Source organism: Pipra filicauda, unplaced genomic scaffold, assembly GCF_003945595.2.
Source record: "Pipra filicauda isolate LSUMZ 115617 unplaced genomic scaffold, ASM394559v2 scaffold112_size3218982_pilon, whole genome shotgun sequence".
Lineage (NCBI taxonomy): Eukaryota > Metazoa > Chordata > Aves > Passeriformes > Pipridae > Pipra > Pipra filicauda.
Genome location: NW_024103574.1, coordinates 2,507,172 through 2,523,173, shown reverse-complemented (window position 1 = coordinate 2,523,173; position 16,002 = coordinate 2,507,172). Strand labels below are relative to the sequence as shown.

The following is a 16,002-nucleotide window of genomic DNA, read 5'->3' as shown; positions in this document are numbered from 1 at the left end:
AGCACTCTGAATTATTTCACCCACATTCAAAATAATAAATCAGTGTAAATTCGGAAAGAAGATCTCCTGATTTGCAGCATTGTTACTTTAACAAAAAAAGCCCCATCCCTCATTTCATACATTTTGTAAGAACTATGTAAGTGTTTTACCTTTGCCTTTACATTGTAACTAATGTTCACATAAATTCTGCACGTTCATCTCCTCAGAGGTTTTACACCATTAACTTTGCTCATTGGTGGTTTGGTTTTCTATAGAACATTATACTGATATCTTAAACTTTTCTTTTGAAAAATGCACGCAGAGGGAATACATAATGACATGTCAATATAAACTTGGCTTTATGTTTCTTTGTGGTTACTGTAACATAGCTGGTTAAGTCACACTTCCATATGTGTGGCTCCCTTTTTTTAGTTACATACCTGTCCCATTTTAATATCTTTGATATTTATCACAGTGCAATTAAAGAGTGCTAATGTTTCCACTACAAATGCTGGTTTATGTAGTTTAGAAGTTGATCGTAACATACATTTCCAGTAGATTTTTTTTACTAATTGTTCAACATGTCCCATGCAATTGGTCTTAGGGCAAAGTAGTGAGAAGAAAGTTTGAAACACTCATATTCTTTTAGATCACAAATAACTTTAAAATAGCACTGATTATTAATAGAAGCCATCAACACATTCTGTCACTCTCTTTTTCCACCTGCCTAAAAATTTTAGGAAAATAATTATTAGAATAATTCTAATCCCCTAAATCATTAGGAAGTATTTTTAGTTGTGATTATCTTGCCTGGTTTTGCTGACAAATAAAGTAGTAAGTGTGTGGGACTAGTTCACGGATTCTGAAAGTCTTCAATATAATGTTCATTGGAAGAATAGCATGAAGGGAAACTTTTTTCTCTGTAAACAAAGAGAAGCTATTTGCATTCTTTTGTGTCCATTACATTATTACAAGTCAAACACCCTAGCAGTCAAGGATTCTTTCAACATTTTATGTCATTCATAATCATGTATTTGAATTGCTGACCTTTGCATGATCCTGCTTTGGTTTGTTTTCCAGGCTTTCTCCCGTCTTTTTGTGCTCTGTAAAAGCAATACTTGTTGCAGGTCTGTTTAATAGTTCTTGGGAAGTTTGAAGTAATCACTTGTCATGCATGAAGCAGAAAGTGCTGCTGTTCAGGCCAGGCCATCCTGGTAGCTTTTTGGATAGGACTGGACTGCCTGGCCATAGGTGTCTAGTGCCACGGCTAAGGAGCAATGGCAGATGGAGGTTCCACAAAGTGTCATGAAGCCAGGAGCAAGAGAGGAGTGGTGGGGGGGGAAGAGGAGTAGGGGACAGCAGGACAGGGAGTTTCCCCAGTACACAGTCCCTCCTGCAGCACCCAAACCAGGGGAGCGGAGCAGCTCTGGTGGCAGTCACAGGGTCACTCAGAGCCTGCAGGCTGGCAAACGAGCCTCCAGTGTTGAGGCAGGTCTGGGCTCACACCAGGAGGTCTAATGTTGCAGGGCCAGGATGGGCAGACCCCACGAGGTCACAGGGGCAAGGACACAGGCAAGGGCCTGAGTCCAAATGCACTCCTAGAGTGGTGGGCAAAGGGTCCTTGGTGGAACCTCAGATGAGGCTTTTCACAGGTCATGCTCATGGTTTAGGGGCTTCCACATGGCCATGTCCAGCAGTGCACAGCTGCTCTGGCAGGGAAGCTGTGCCTCAGCTGGAGGGTCTGCAACAGCCAGAGCCTGCCAGCACACCAGGGCCCAACAGTTGCCTGACATAGGGGCCATCCTCTGCCAGGCCTCCCACCATCTCTCCCAGAGCTTAAATCTCCCACAGGTCTGAAATGCCCTCTGGCACTGCTAATGGCAGAAGCTGGTCGGATTTAGAGAACTAAATCCCTTCCCCCAACTGTTCATAGGGCATTTTGATGACTTCATCTTCTGTATCTGAGGAGTGTTTGTGCCTAGCCTGTTTTTATTGATAGTGGTTACATTCAAACCCTGACCTTGCTGTTGGCAACAGACAAAAAAAACCCTGTAGTTGCAATTGCTTCTCTTCCTAGTTAAGGAAAGAGAAGACAGATCATGTAAGGATGTTCATTTTTCTCCAGGAAGATAGAAATAATGGCACTGCAGCTTACAGCTTTGTAAGTGGAATATGAATGATAGGGGTATGTAGTCCCTTTTGAGCAAGTAAAGCTGTGTTGTAGCTTATTGCTCTCCTGAGATTAGTTTAAAATATGATAAGGGACATACCAATTCAGTGGTGCTCCTCCAGAAGTAAAGCAATAAAAAGAACAGGGAAATTTTTTCCCCCCACTTTGGGAGTCATCTCTTTTGTAGAAGTATAAAATTGGAACCATCAAAATCAGGAAACTTGAAAGGTTAATCAGTCATTTCCTGAAACCAAGGAAGATTGAAAGGTATTAGCTCAACTATAAATTCTTAGATAACTAAATCTGGATTTGTTTTCATCCATTATAATATGCAATCTCGTGTAGTTTCTACCGAAGCTACTACGGCTTCTCCATCATGCAAGAGTATCGATTCCAAAACCCAGTTCTCCCTCTTGTCCTTTTGACAGATTTGATGTATGTCTTCTCATTACTTTTATTAATTTAATCCATGGATTTTAGAGATGAAAAATGAGAAAGCACAGACACAACCTGTGAAAAACAGTGACTTTCTACCTCTGCTCCCCTTATACTATGGTTTAAAAAAAAATTATTCTGTAGAGGATTTTGCACTTTCAGAAGTGAAACATAATCAATTAAGCTTACCCATGTGGATGCCAGGATAAATTGGTACCCATTTACAGGAGAGAGGAATTACCATCCATTCTCTGGCTGTGTGCTGGCCAGAACTCTGAATCATAGCTGCATCTTCATGTAGAAACTCTGAAGACTTCACCTGCAATGTGATTAGAACTGGCTTAGCTTTGAAGTGAGGGTTTTGCAGAAAGAACAGAAATTACACATAGGCAAACAATCTAAATAATCTACTGGAAATTTTCAGTGGACACAGTATCTCCATTACCCCCTATTGATTTACTCTCTGATAACTTAATAAAATAGGTTTGATAAAAAAATTGTCATTTCAATTGTGCCTCTACCAGGCATTTCTAAGACAAGTCAAGATGGAGATGTCTGCCTTTAGAAACTACTCTCACTTGGTCAATGTTTGTTTCCTTGTATTGCTGGCAATATAATTAATCACAACATTGTTTCAACTTTGGACCAGAGATCTTTGTATTAATGGTTGTCATTTTATGACCATAATTTTGACACACTAAGATACGCTTTAGGCTTGTACTTGTCTACAGTGATTTATTTTTTTCTTGAGTATGTGCTTTGGTAGATAAGTGCAAACTAGTTTTCTTTTCATGCTATCAAAGCATCTGCCTTGTCTTGATTTGACAGTATCTGAAGATAGTTTTACTCCTACAGCAAATGTTGAATTAGTGTCACTTCCAAACAAAGAAATTATTAGGAATATCTCATTTAAAAGAGCAATAGCTGTTTTTCATATCAGGTGTGTATGCGGATTAAAACCACCGAAGAAGTCTGGTCAACACTGACGTGTGTGCATGGTAGCAAAACATTGTAAAGCCATTTGGCAATAATATAAATAGTAACAATAAATTAAATTCTAATAATAATCTAACAGTACTTCTAATTGGAAGACAGGCAGGGGAAGAAATGTCAGCGACAAAACCTTCAACTCATTTATTACCCACTGGTTATTCAAATGAATACGATACTTAAGTTATAAAAACTTGAGTTTTTGCCATATGCTGTGCAACACTAACTGTAACAGCCAGAGCTGTAACCTTTCAGAAGAAAGGTTCAACTACTTAAAAATTTTCCCCATCCCCTTATATCCTCTTCCCTAATATCTGCTTTATATGGGTGAAATCTCATGAGTCAGTGAAGCTCCACATAGAGATCTCCAGCACATAACAAGATAGTATTGTATTTTTAGGATTGTTTCCAAATAATGGAGATACTTTGTTGTTGCTAACTCTGGCAATTTAAAAATATTTTGATTGTAGTCATTTATGTTCAACTGGAATATGCAACTGGATACAAGTGGAAACAATTTTACACCTTTGCATTTGAATGAGACTAAGTGTTTTGCATTTCCCAATTCCATTACTGTCTATTTGACAAATTGTAGGGAAAATACTACTTATACTTTCCCAATGGCAGAGGTTTTCTTGTGCACATTTGCTAAATGCATGTGTAGATGTTCATAGTCTTATTAGGCATACACAAGCTTCTTCATTCAGTGCAATTTCTTTTATATTCTGTGATTGTTTTTACCATTTATTGATTAAATAATCACTTTTTTAGAGAATAATGCATGTTAGTTACAGACTCTTCATAGTATTCATAGGAACTAATTCTGTATTTGACAAGAAATCGCTTGTGCTTGGCCTGAATTTACTGAACTTATTTATGCAGTGAGATGAAACCTCCTAATCTTTTCATGACATTTCAATGTGCTGTTCACAGCTCTCTATATATAGACAACCACTGCATGTATTGAAGCTACCTATGAACATCATTACTGAAAACATGGGTTTCGCTGTGCTTGGGTTTTTACTCACTTATGCAGACAGAATATTCTGTTAGCGTGCGTGCTGAAAATTTCCTCACACAGGAGTTCAAGTAACATTCCTTACTCAAGAAGTACCAAGGAAACAAATGCATTAGAGAAAGAAACAGCCAAAAATAATTTCTTCAGCCACAAGACCTGCACACTCTCAAAGTTATGAATAATGGGTGGAATCCAAGGTCAAAAAATTCTTGTGGCTTCAGTGGTGCCAGTCACACAAACCACTGACAAACAGTGTGGAAAATTCACTGCAGCACAAGTAGGGTCAAAGCCTGCCATCGAGTGCTTTAGAAAAGACAAAAATGCTGTATAATATATTCAGAGCTGTCAACCCACCAACTTGTCCAGGGATGATAATACTCATGATCTGGGAAACAAAAAGGAGAAAAGTAAAGGAATGATTTTAAAAAGAGAAGAGAGGAAGAGAGAAGGCTGTAACAAATGATGCCACAAAAAGAGCACACAGAAGAAAAATAGTGATGGAAGATAACACAGAAAACATTGCTTGAAATTAAAGTCTTCAGAATTCAAGAAAGGAAGCAAGGACCTCTAATAAAAAGTTATCTTTCTGTGATTTTTTCATTAATAATCTTTATAGTGTGCCCACAAACAATAAAATATCATCATAAATGCAAATTTTGATGCAGAAAATAACCACCACCTATCCCAGCTCAAAAAAGTTGTACTTTTGAATATGTGCTTTTTTTTTTTTTAAGTCAGAAGCCTGTCCCACAGGTGCTACTGTAGGCAAGCTGTACAAAAATAAAGGTAGCACAAAGAAACGTACAAAATGTATTTTCTCTGTGCTTGGATGGCTTTTGGGAAAGACAGGAGTCTAAGCAAAACTGTATTTAAGTTCAGTAGCACATTGTTTTTCTGTCTGAGCAGTAGCAGACCAAAAGCCTTGTGCATGTGCTCTGAAGCTGCCCAGACACAGTGCTCAGAAAGACCATTAAGCCAACAGCACAATCCTGTGCCTGAGGTGCCCCTCCAGATCAAAGAGAACAATGCTTTGCAGTTGTGCTTCCCTCTCTGTATTGCTGCTTCAGAACTGAAAATCAGCCACAGTTGTCTAAACTCCTTGCTTTCAAGAAGCTGCAAAGGTATTAAAGCTGAGTTTTGGAGAGACTCAGAAATTTTCATGTATTATTCAGATTTGAACGTTTAAGAGGATAGTAGACATTTGTCAAAGAGTCTTACTCTCAGTATTTCATTAAATACCAATATAAATTCTATTAAATACTAGCACATCATTTACCCCTTGAACCACTTGAGTAGGCTCAAAGACTGGTATTTTCCTCTTGTTTTCCCTTTTTATTCCATTTCCAAAAGTATCAACTAATGTCAGGGGTTTCCTGAGTGGGAAGGGGGAGGTAGTCCCAAGGACAGAAAAGCTTCAAGTAGCCATCCAAATGGCCATCCATTTCCATGTGCTTTTTTTCTGTCTCTTTTATGTAGTGTTTTAAGGATCCCATAATCAGACAATAGTTAGATTGTAAATTGATGAATTGTGAAAATAACTTAAAACCTATTTCCTTTATTTTGCTTTAAATATATCACTTCCCACAGTAGCACAGAGCTGGAACTGTGCTCAGAAATATCCCCCCAAAAGGCCTGCAAATCTCTCCAAATAGATATCTCTGTTCTGGTTTGTAAGTGATCAGTTTGATGTTCTGTCTTCTAATTAACAAAGGCCTGTCAGTAATCTCACAGCTAGTTCAGGCACACAGGTCTTAATAGTGATGTGTGATGACTTCAGAATTAGGTCTTTTATTTGCATGACTTTTCTGTGTTTCATTCTTTGATCAGAACTTGATACCTGATGCTGTTCAGATGAGTTCAAACTCATTTTCATTACTTGTGATGGTGAAGATAAGGCAGAGCTCGTTCAACACATCTCTGCAGTGGAGGCAACATTTCACTGCTTGGAGCATAAGAAGGGGCAGGGTGATGGCAGGCAGGAGAAGTAGAAGGGGTACAACAGGCAGAAAAGCCCTGGATTGCCAGGCTGGCTGCTGCTGCTTGGGGAAACAAAAAAGCCAATGGCCAGGCACATGCTGGCACATGCCACCAGCCCTACCTGTGCCCACCATCACCAGCTGCAGCCGCTCCCCTTGGCCTTCAGCACAGAGCAAGGGGCAGCAAGATCCTGACCCTTCCTGCCCTGCTCAGCAGCTCCTGGGTCACTGCCTTCTCTGGGTAAAGCCTAGAGCTTCTTGTGAAATGAAATGTTTTATAACATGTATTTTAGAAAAATACTGTGTTAAGATTAGAAACATTGTTAATTTTCATAACAACAACTAATATACTTGCCTTGCTTTGGACTTGGCAGGATGCCGACTACTTTTAAAGCATAAATTTTGTTTCAACTTCCAGTGAAAGTACTTCCCTTTGTGCTGCTGATGTTCTACACTCATTATCTGTAGCTAATCCAATTCCTAAACTGAATAAACATAATTAGTTAATATTAAAGTTTTAAAAGTAATCCTGACCATGCTTTCAGGAAGGTAAAAATGGTATTAGAGTTGGTTAAAATAAAATTAAAACAAAATTGGCAAAAAATAAATAATGGGATTTCATAACTTTTTCAGAATTGTTTCATTTAACTTCCAAATCACAATTGGCTATCTACTTGATACATATATGTGCATACATATGTGTGTGCAAGAGAGATACAAGCACAAAATTAAGAAAAAGAAAGCCTTGACAATACAAGATTAACAGTTCCAGAATTTTCAGCTACACAGTAGTTTGCTAAGAACAGTAAAATCTACCTGTTTTACCTTAATGTGTTTCTGTGGGCAAACACTTAAAAGGATGCTGGAATAATGACGAAGCCTTTGATCCATCCGTTCATTAAGTACATTTTAAAAACATTCTAATGAGAAAGAAATGGTCTGATTTAGAAATCAGCATCTATAATATTTTATCCAGAATTTTGTAGACAGCAATGTTTAGAGGCATTTGCTAGCAGCCCACATCAGTGTGTCAGGTAGAACAGCCAGCATGGAGCAAAACAACACTTCAGCAGCCTCTTACTACAAACCACATCTCGGCTAAGGGCCTCTTAGAATAACAGGCTATAGTCATCAAAATAAGTTTAAAAATAGGGAAGGTATTTGTTTTATAATAAATAAATATTGTTTACTTAATACTTGGGAAAATTTGGATAAATTATTCCAGGCAAAAAATGTGAAGCATCTCATTTGCTGTTTAAGTGGGATTTAATGAACTATTGAATCCCACTCAGTGAAGGCAAACAATGGTCTACGTTGATGGGACAGATATTTCACCACTTTCATTGCCTGAACTGTAGGAAGCATCCCAGCAATAACTAGTCTAGAACATGTGGATTCAGTAGCTGTACCATCAGATAAAGTACTTTGATTTTGCATATTGAGACAGCTAAATATATACAATATGAATAATAAAGTCAACATCAAAGATACATCTCGGTTATAAGAGTTGCAATACAAATATTGACTTTTCAAAGACATTTCATTTTTTCTGCCTGTTAGTGTTACATTTTCTGGGTTGTTAATCTCATCACATTTATTAGGTGATGACCTACTGTTTCTTATACATAAGAGAAACACTACTTTTTGTAATGCATATATAGAACATTAAGATTAAAATTCAGATATAGCGTCATCATCAATGTGTTGTTTGTTGTACCTTAATATTCCAAGTTTTCCATTACAATTCAGAAATTGGACAACAATGTAAAATCCATAGCTCTTAGTAAAAATCTTTGATTGCTAGAGGAATCACTAAAAGAAATAATGATTTAACTGTTCTCTCTCAATTGCATCTACAGGTTTCTAACACACTGCATTATTATTTGTCCCACTTGGATGCAGAACATGAGAAAGCATTTGTCAGAGAGTCCTTCTAGAGTGAGAAAATTATTTTTCTGAAAGCAAGCCAGGACAGATAAGATTACCAGTGAGGTTACTGGTGCACTAAAATGGTACAGATTTATGTAGAATTGCATCACTTAAGAACTTGGACTATTTCAATTGTAATTCTTGTGATATCTGGGTTGCTTTTGAAAATAAGTGAATTAATATTTGTAAAATTGTACTTTTTTGTAGCAATAAACAGTAACGTTTAAAGTAAAATTAACAATATTTTCCCTATTCTGAATTATTTAGGGTATTTCCAGGCTAAGGTACACATAAACAGCATATAATGTTGAATCTCATTCTAAACCAAATAATCTTTTCCCTAATTCTCTGAGTTAAAATTTTTACTGTTACATTCTACCTAGATAGGTTCAAGGTGTTTTCTAAAACTGCCTCTCCTATGGAAGGCAGAGCTTAATCCAGCACATATTCCAGTGATAACATCTGGAATAAAACACAGATTGATACATTTAATTAGTATGTTTCTCATACCTCTGCATTTTTACCCATGAAATACTTCAATTAAGTAATACAAAGTAAAGCTGTCAATTTGTCAAATACTATAACATTATGCAGGCTGTATTATTTTCTCTTAACTCTTTTGTCAAATCTGATCTCTGAAGTTATCAGGCTACAATATCTAAGATAGCTTTAAAATGCCATGAACCAAAGTAGCAAATCTAATTAAGATGAAATATTTGATCTATAATGGAAATAACATTATCTTTTTTCCCAGATGCGTATTCCATATAACCCCCATCCAATAGCATGCTGAATTTCCTGCCTGTGCTTGCTTTATCTTTTTTGCATAATTTTTTCAGATCATTAATACATGCAGTTCTTGGTTATAAAACCTTGCCTTCTCATGCAGATCGTTTTACTTTAGCAAAGCCATATTGCATTTGTAACCACTGGTCATGGTTTCCAAAAGCTCTAGATACATTTCCCCTTTCAAATAATAACACACCCACCTACAGTTTCAGTTCAGTAATAACTATAAAGATGCAGATATTGGTATAAGGAATGTATTAGTATTCATATTATTTTTTATTAATTAATCATTCATATGAAATAATTAATATCATAGTCAGTGGTCTTAAGTGGCCGAGATAGTTCTCCAAGACTACAGCCTTAAAAAATAAAGGATGAAAAAATATCAAATAAAATAAAAATTCAAGTGTTTGAAAAAATACATCCCCTGTTTATATGTCACAGGACGAGAAGGGAGGTAGAGCTTTAATTCTGGTTTTAGTGCAGTTTCACCTGTAGATGAACTTATATTTATTCTGCTTTTCTTTCCCTCCCTCCCCTGCTATCTTGCAGCAAACGTATGTGACAATGAACTACTGCATTGCCAGAACGGCGGGACGTGCATCAACAACGTGCGGTGCCAGTGTCCTCCGGCTTACACTGGCATTTTGTGCGAGAAGCTGAAGTGTGAGAGGGATCCAGGAGGCTGCGGCCAGAACTCGGGCCAGGGGGCAATGGCACACAGGCCTCTCGTACTGCTGACTGCTCTTCTGGCAGCAGCAGGACTCTGCACGTGGTAGGCTCCATGTGCTGGATGGCATCACACTCAGACTGCTTCAAATGAACGTGCCACACGAAAACAGGACAACACCCAAGCGTTGGCTACTGAAATCTAAAAAGGAAAAAGGAGAGAAAAAATAACCCCATACAGACTAAGAAGGCCTAACTGAACTAAGCCATATCAATCAGTTATGGACAGGGCTCTGAGTCAAGACTGTTCACCTCTGACTCGAGACACGTTGGCAGCTGCCTGTTCTGTCAAATCAATCAATGCTGGCTGCAAAGCTTACACAGGACTGAAACGGCTTTGACGGCCCCCAGAACGGGAAGAGAATTCAAACAACATTTGCTACTCCTATATGGTGCGCTACTGTACCTCTGCCCGGTGTGTGGACCGACCAAATAAAGGCATTCTTTGCTGTCAGTGCATTGTGGGTATAAGGAAATCTGTAAAAGCTGCCATATTGGCCTGCTTCAGTCCCCAAATCCTTCCCAACCTGTGCTTTAGTGAACGTTGCTCTGTAACCCTTGTTGGTTGAAAGATTTCTTTGTCTGATGTTAGTGATGCACATGTGTAACAGCCCCCTCAATAAAACTCAAGCCAGTCATATCCTTGTATACCTTAGAAGCACTGCATCAGTAAGATGCTGTGTTCACCTACTGTACAAGAGTGGCTATAGGACAAAAAGTGTATTTATCCTTTTGTATTCAAATGAAGTTATTTTTCTTGAAATAATGTACAATGTAGATTTTTTGTATTATTGCCTATTTGTGTTACCAGACAATTTATTAATGTATTTAATTCTAATCAGATAAGAGAAAACTATTACTTTTTATTTAGTCCTTTTCTTTTTCCTTTCATTTAATTGTGCAGAGATTTCTCTGTATGGGCAACGTGCTGGCATCAAAGAATATCAGTTTACATATATAACAAGTGTAATAAGATTCCACCAAAGGACATTATAAATGTTTTCTTGTTGCTTTAACACTGGAAGATTTCAAAGAATAAAAATTCCTGCATAAACAGTTCCAGGATGACGCATTGCTATTTCTTAAGGCCTTTTTAGAAAATAAAAAACAAACAAAATATTTATGATTTTACCACCTAGTGTGGAAGAAACCCAGATTCAAAAGTGGAAATTACATCATAACAATCTGACCTGGCTTTATTGTTACTACTGTCATACTCTTGCAAGCAACCTTAAATGTAAAGGACATAATTTACTTGAGGAAGCTTTCATCAAATCCTAAGACTGAAAAAGGTATGAAAACTTGAATAGCTCTCATCTTTGTTCTCTCAATTAATCACAGACATTATTCCAACACCAAATTACAAGGTATCATAGAAGCTAGTCTTTAATTCACACTATTTTTGCGGATTATGGCAATAATGAAGTGGATATAACCACAGCTTATATTGTTTCTCCAAAAGCTTCATTAAAATGATATGTTTATATATGTAGTAGTCTGCTTAAGAAACTGCAGAAACAGCAGCAATCACAAAAAAGCCAAGATTTAACTTTTAATAAAGTAAAATTCAATATTTAGAAGGAATGTCATCAGAAGGAATATACAGCAGTGAATAGGTAAAAAGTGCTGCTCCAGCAAATAAAGTTTATTTCAAGTATTGCCCAGGGTGTAATAAATTCTTGTTTCTGCCTTTTATTAGGCCAGTTACTGAGTGTGACAGAAAAGGATAGCAAGAACAGAGAGGCAAGCCAAACCCACAGCAGTGTTTCAAAGACCTGGGAAAAAAAAAATAAAATCAAAAGGTAGCAAGACTGTGTGAATTCATTTCCTGCCAATTTTCATCATAATGTTTATAAATATTTTACCAACATAATAGCCTAGTGAGGAAAACAATTAATGGGCAAAAGAAAAAGTCTGGAAAGAAATACATTCTACCTCACTGCCTCTTCCAAATGGTGAACAGCCCAGAATTGAGAACACTCCCTTCTCGGATAACCTCTTTCTGTGAGGAAGCAAGTTTTGCAGGACAGTACTCAGCCTCCAGAAGTGGGTAGGGAAACCAGGTCTTCCTTTCTAAAAAGAAACAGAATTCTAAAAGAATCCTATGAAGAGGCTGATGACAACAAGCCGGTGCTTCTTCAGGCTGTTGCCTTGATCATGCAGAATGTTTGCTGTTCACTCTGCCACTCTCTTTTATGGACTACATAAGATAAGGCACAGATAAATTAAGTGCTTGGCTGGATGCCAGTCATGGCCTACATGAGATTGCAGGTATATTTTAGAAGTATGTTCTCGACAATAAACAGAAAATTATATTGAGCAGACTCAATGAGGAATATAAATGCTAATACAGGTGGCATACAGAGTCAGAGATTACCTATAATTAAGTGGATTTTTGATATTAAAATGTGGAATTTAAGTTTTTTTAAAGCTTTTTAGCACAGACCAATTCAGGTTGTGTAATTATTGGAAAAGATATGCTTTAATTGTCATTATAAACTCAAGGCTTTGTGAAAGTGCTAAGCAAGCATGTTATGCATATTTGGTTAGAAGGGATTCTGCCAGCAGTGCTGAAGTATAATGAATGTAAGGTCACAATCAATTCAGCTGCATTCCAATTTCATATACTTATGATCTTCTAAACCAGGGCAGAGTATATGGCTTTCCACGTATTTAGGCTGCCATTTCATGCATTTTATCCTCCCTCACCTATTAATAAAATTACAGTTTTATACAGGAGTATATTCAGTGGCAAGTCTTCTTATCAATCACCCTTTTCTTCAGCTTCATTATTTTTTCCTCTGAACTCCACAGAACTTCACTAATTGAGAATTTTGAGTAACAGTTTCTGCTACTGTATTCCAGGTATATTTCTAAAATTATGTGTGCATCTCTGAAAGAGGAGATTTACATCACTCAGCATGGCTTTATCTGCTTTTTTAAATTTAATTCAGTGTAAAATGAAGGCAGAACTTGTTCCCCATTTCAGAAGCTGTGAAGAACAACAGATTTATTTTCCTGAACATACAGTAGGATCTCTTCGTGATAACATGTAGTCGCAGTGTCTGCTTTTTCACCTGAAAATATAGACCCCTTCCAACATATTTAGGTTTCTTAGAGTGGGTATCCTCTCCTGTAAAATAACAATACATTCATGATATTGAAAAAGGGCAACACAATCACTAACCTAGGATTTTGGTTCTGTATCAAAATGCAGCAAGATTCCTAATGTGGAATTATCATTTTCTGACTGATATTTCTTTCCTAGAAGGTTTAGCATCCAAGAACTGATCAGGCTTCACATTGCTTCGTTGCCCAGATTATAGCTCAGAGTACAGCGACCTTAAAATTAGCATTCATCATTAAATTGATCCAGTCATATCAGTTCCAGTTGCTTTGCTAAATCAGTCAGTCCTTGTCAGCTTGCAATTCCTGTGTTTCTAACTAGAGAATTGGTTCTGATCCAGGATCCACACGTGTTTAACATCTGAAAATGGGGCAGCTTATGCTAAGGTGCTGCTCCCTGACAAGGTAGCTGCAGAAATTTCTACTTCACGCTAGCCATCTTACTCACAGGGAAATTAAGAGAGAGGCATCTGTCTTAGTGCTACCTAATTGTTTCAAAAACAAACTACCCAAATGGAAAAAAAAAATCTAGTCAGATGCAAATTGACCCCAGATATTGCCATCAAAGAATGATTGATCATGACTGAGCCACTGAGAAGTTATTTCCTGTAGTGAACAGAAAAAAAAAATAATGCGCAAAAGACTTCTCAAATTCAGAAAGAGTTCTTCTGCTTACATATAATTTTGTACATCTTGCTCGTAACTCCAAGATGCCAGAGGGATTTGTTATAACCTCATTGGGATTCTAGGTTTATTAAACCATTGAATTAACTAGATTCATCCATGCATGCGGTTTATTCACCTGTGAGAAATGTGAGTAATATTTTTCATAGAATATGCAAGACCAGATTTTCAGGCAACCTTCAGCCTAGCCTTCATGTTTGTCCTTGCAAATGCAAAGTTACAGATGCAAATATTAAGACATAATCAGTTCATTCCCAAGAAAAACTGTAAGTTTAATTATTTATGGATGCAAATATTTATCCAATAAAATGCAGATCAAGTATTATAAATCAGAAATTTTATATTAACCATCTTAATACCTTTCCCACCCTCATACAGTATCAGAAAGAAGAGGATGTAAGTATATGCAAAACAAGCAAGTGGAACAGCAGCATTTTGCACCATATGGTGCATTTCATTTAATGAAATCAAAGTTCATCACCAGTGCAGTATGTTCACCGAGGCACCATTTTTGCCACCATATGCAATAAATAAAATTCCAGTACAAAGCATATGTTTCCCTTTATTGTTTTTCTGGTCATCATTATCTATACAGACACAAACATATAGACAATTAAATCCTGCTTGAGACATTTTACAGTCTCAAAGAGTACAGAGAAGACTAATGTTATGCAATCTAGACCTAAACAGATTTAAAGGCTTCAGGCTTGAATTCCTGCACACATTGCTAGCTAATGCTCATCTCTGAGTAGGACCGGGATAAAGATCACACCGTGGAAGTTCACTGAATCAGAGTTCCACAGCGGTCAAAGAACCAGCGACAGCCTGCTTACAGAAAGCACCACAGGCTGGCGTTTGCCCTGCATCTGTCAGCAGGGGCAACCACGTCTCACCCGGGGACACACCCAGGCATCGCCCCTCCGTCAAAACCTTTGCATCTGTGTTTACAGATGCGCACATTCCACTTAGGGTTGGTAAGACACCTGCTGTTTACACGAAGCTGCCTGATGGAGTTGCTGTACACATGGTCAAGCCTACTATTGTCACTAGAAATGCACTTTTTGTACTAGAAGCAAGCCACTGTTGAGAAACAGGAGTAACAACAGTGTATTCTGGGAAAAGAAGGTCAGAGGTAGGTTTTGGGGCTATGCTTGTTTGTTTTGAGAAAATGAGAGTGGTTTTGGATGAGTATTTTCTGTTTATCACATAATGTAATTTTCACTTGATTACTCTGTGCAGGTATTTGTGACATCCGAGAACAAATAACTAGTAAGTTAATTCTAACATTTACACATCTTAACATGACCTCTCACAAATTACATCAGTTCAATCCTATATACTGGCAGCCTTTACAGTTCAAGGCTCATGGCAGAGCACTCTTCAAAAAAAAAAGGAGTATTGAGGGCATTGAAATGGACTTGAGAATTCCTATATCTAAGTGTAAAAACTAGAATATATATATACACACCCCAGCGCTGAAGCCAAAATCTCCATAAACTGGAAGCCTCAGAATTCTAAATAGAAACTGCCCGATTCTTAAAAGTATTGTAAAGATCAGTGCAAATCTAAAAAAGAAGGAAAAATTCACTGATTTCTCATTCAGCTCCATTGCAAGAATGGATTTTTTTTTTAAAATAATTTTTTCTGGTTGGGATATCAGTTGTTTTGAGTTTAATGCATTCTCTGCATTCAGAAGTGCGACACCACTCCACACAATTAGCAAAAACACATCACAAGATGCAGATCATTCAGGCCCTTACTCTTGACATCTTGTGCAACACATATCCTAAATTCCCTGATTTTAAGGTGGCCTTGATCTAGCTGATGCTTTCACAACTCTCAGTAGCTGTATTCAGTGTTAGCTGAACATGTAAATGAAAACATTTCAAGCCTTGTACATCTATGGGGAATGTGGTTAGCTTTGCACCTGCAAATAATTGTAGATGCAAAATCACTGACTGCTGCCTTTATTAGTTGTTTGCAATTGACAGTACCAAGAAATCTCCTTCAAAGGCTTGGGTCTCTGTGACTGAATTCTGTAAACACACTGAATGAAAAAATGTATTTGCTTACTCTAAGTAAAATACATGGCAAAGTCATTCTTACAAGATTCTTGTGACCTTCAAAGTCAAACCACTTCCATTTATCACTACTGAGATACTTCAAAAACCCTCAAA

The 16,002-nt window shown here is 37.4% G+C and overlaps 1 protein-coding gene across 8 annotated transcripts in view; it reads left to right on the top strand.

Moving 5' to 3' along the window:
- Window positions 1–11,075, top strand: part of NTNG1 (netrin G1) — a 151,510-nt gene extending 140,435 nt beyond the window's left edge. For all 8 annotated transcript variants that reach the window (XM_027742821.2, XM_027742823.2, XM_027742824.2 and 5 more), the window contains one exon: window positions 9,839–11,075. In XM_027742821.2, coding sequence (XP_027598622.1) covers window positions 9,839–10,065 — 227 coding nt within the window. In that variant the 3' untranslated portion in view covers window positions 10,066–11,075. The remainder of the gene's footprint in view (window positions 1–9,838) is intronic.
- Window positions 11,076–16,002: the final 4,927 nt, after the last annotated feature.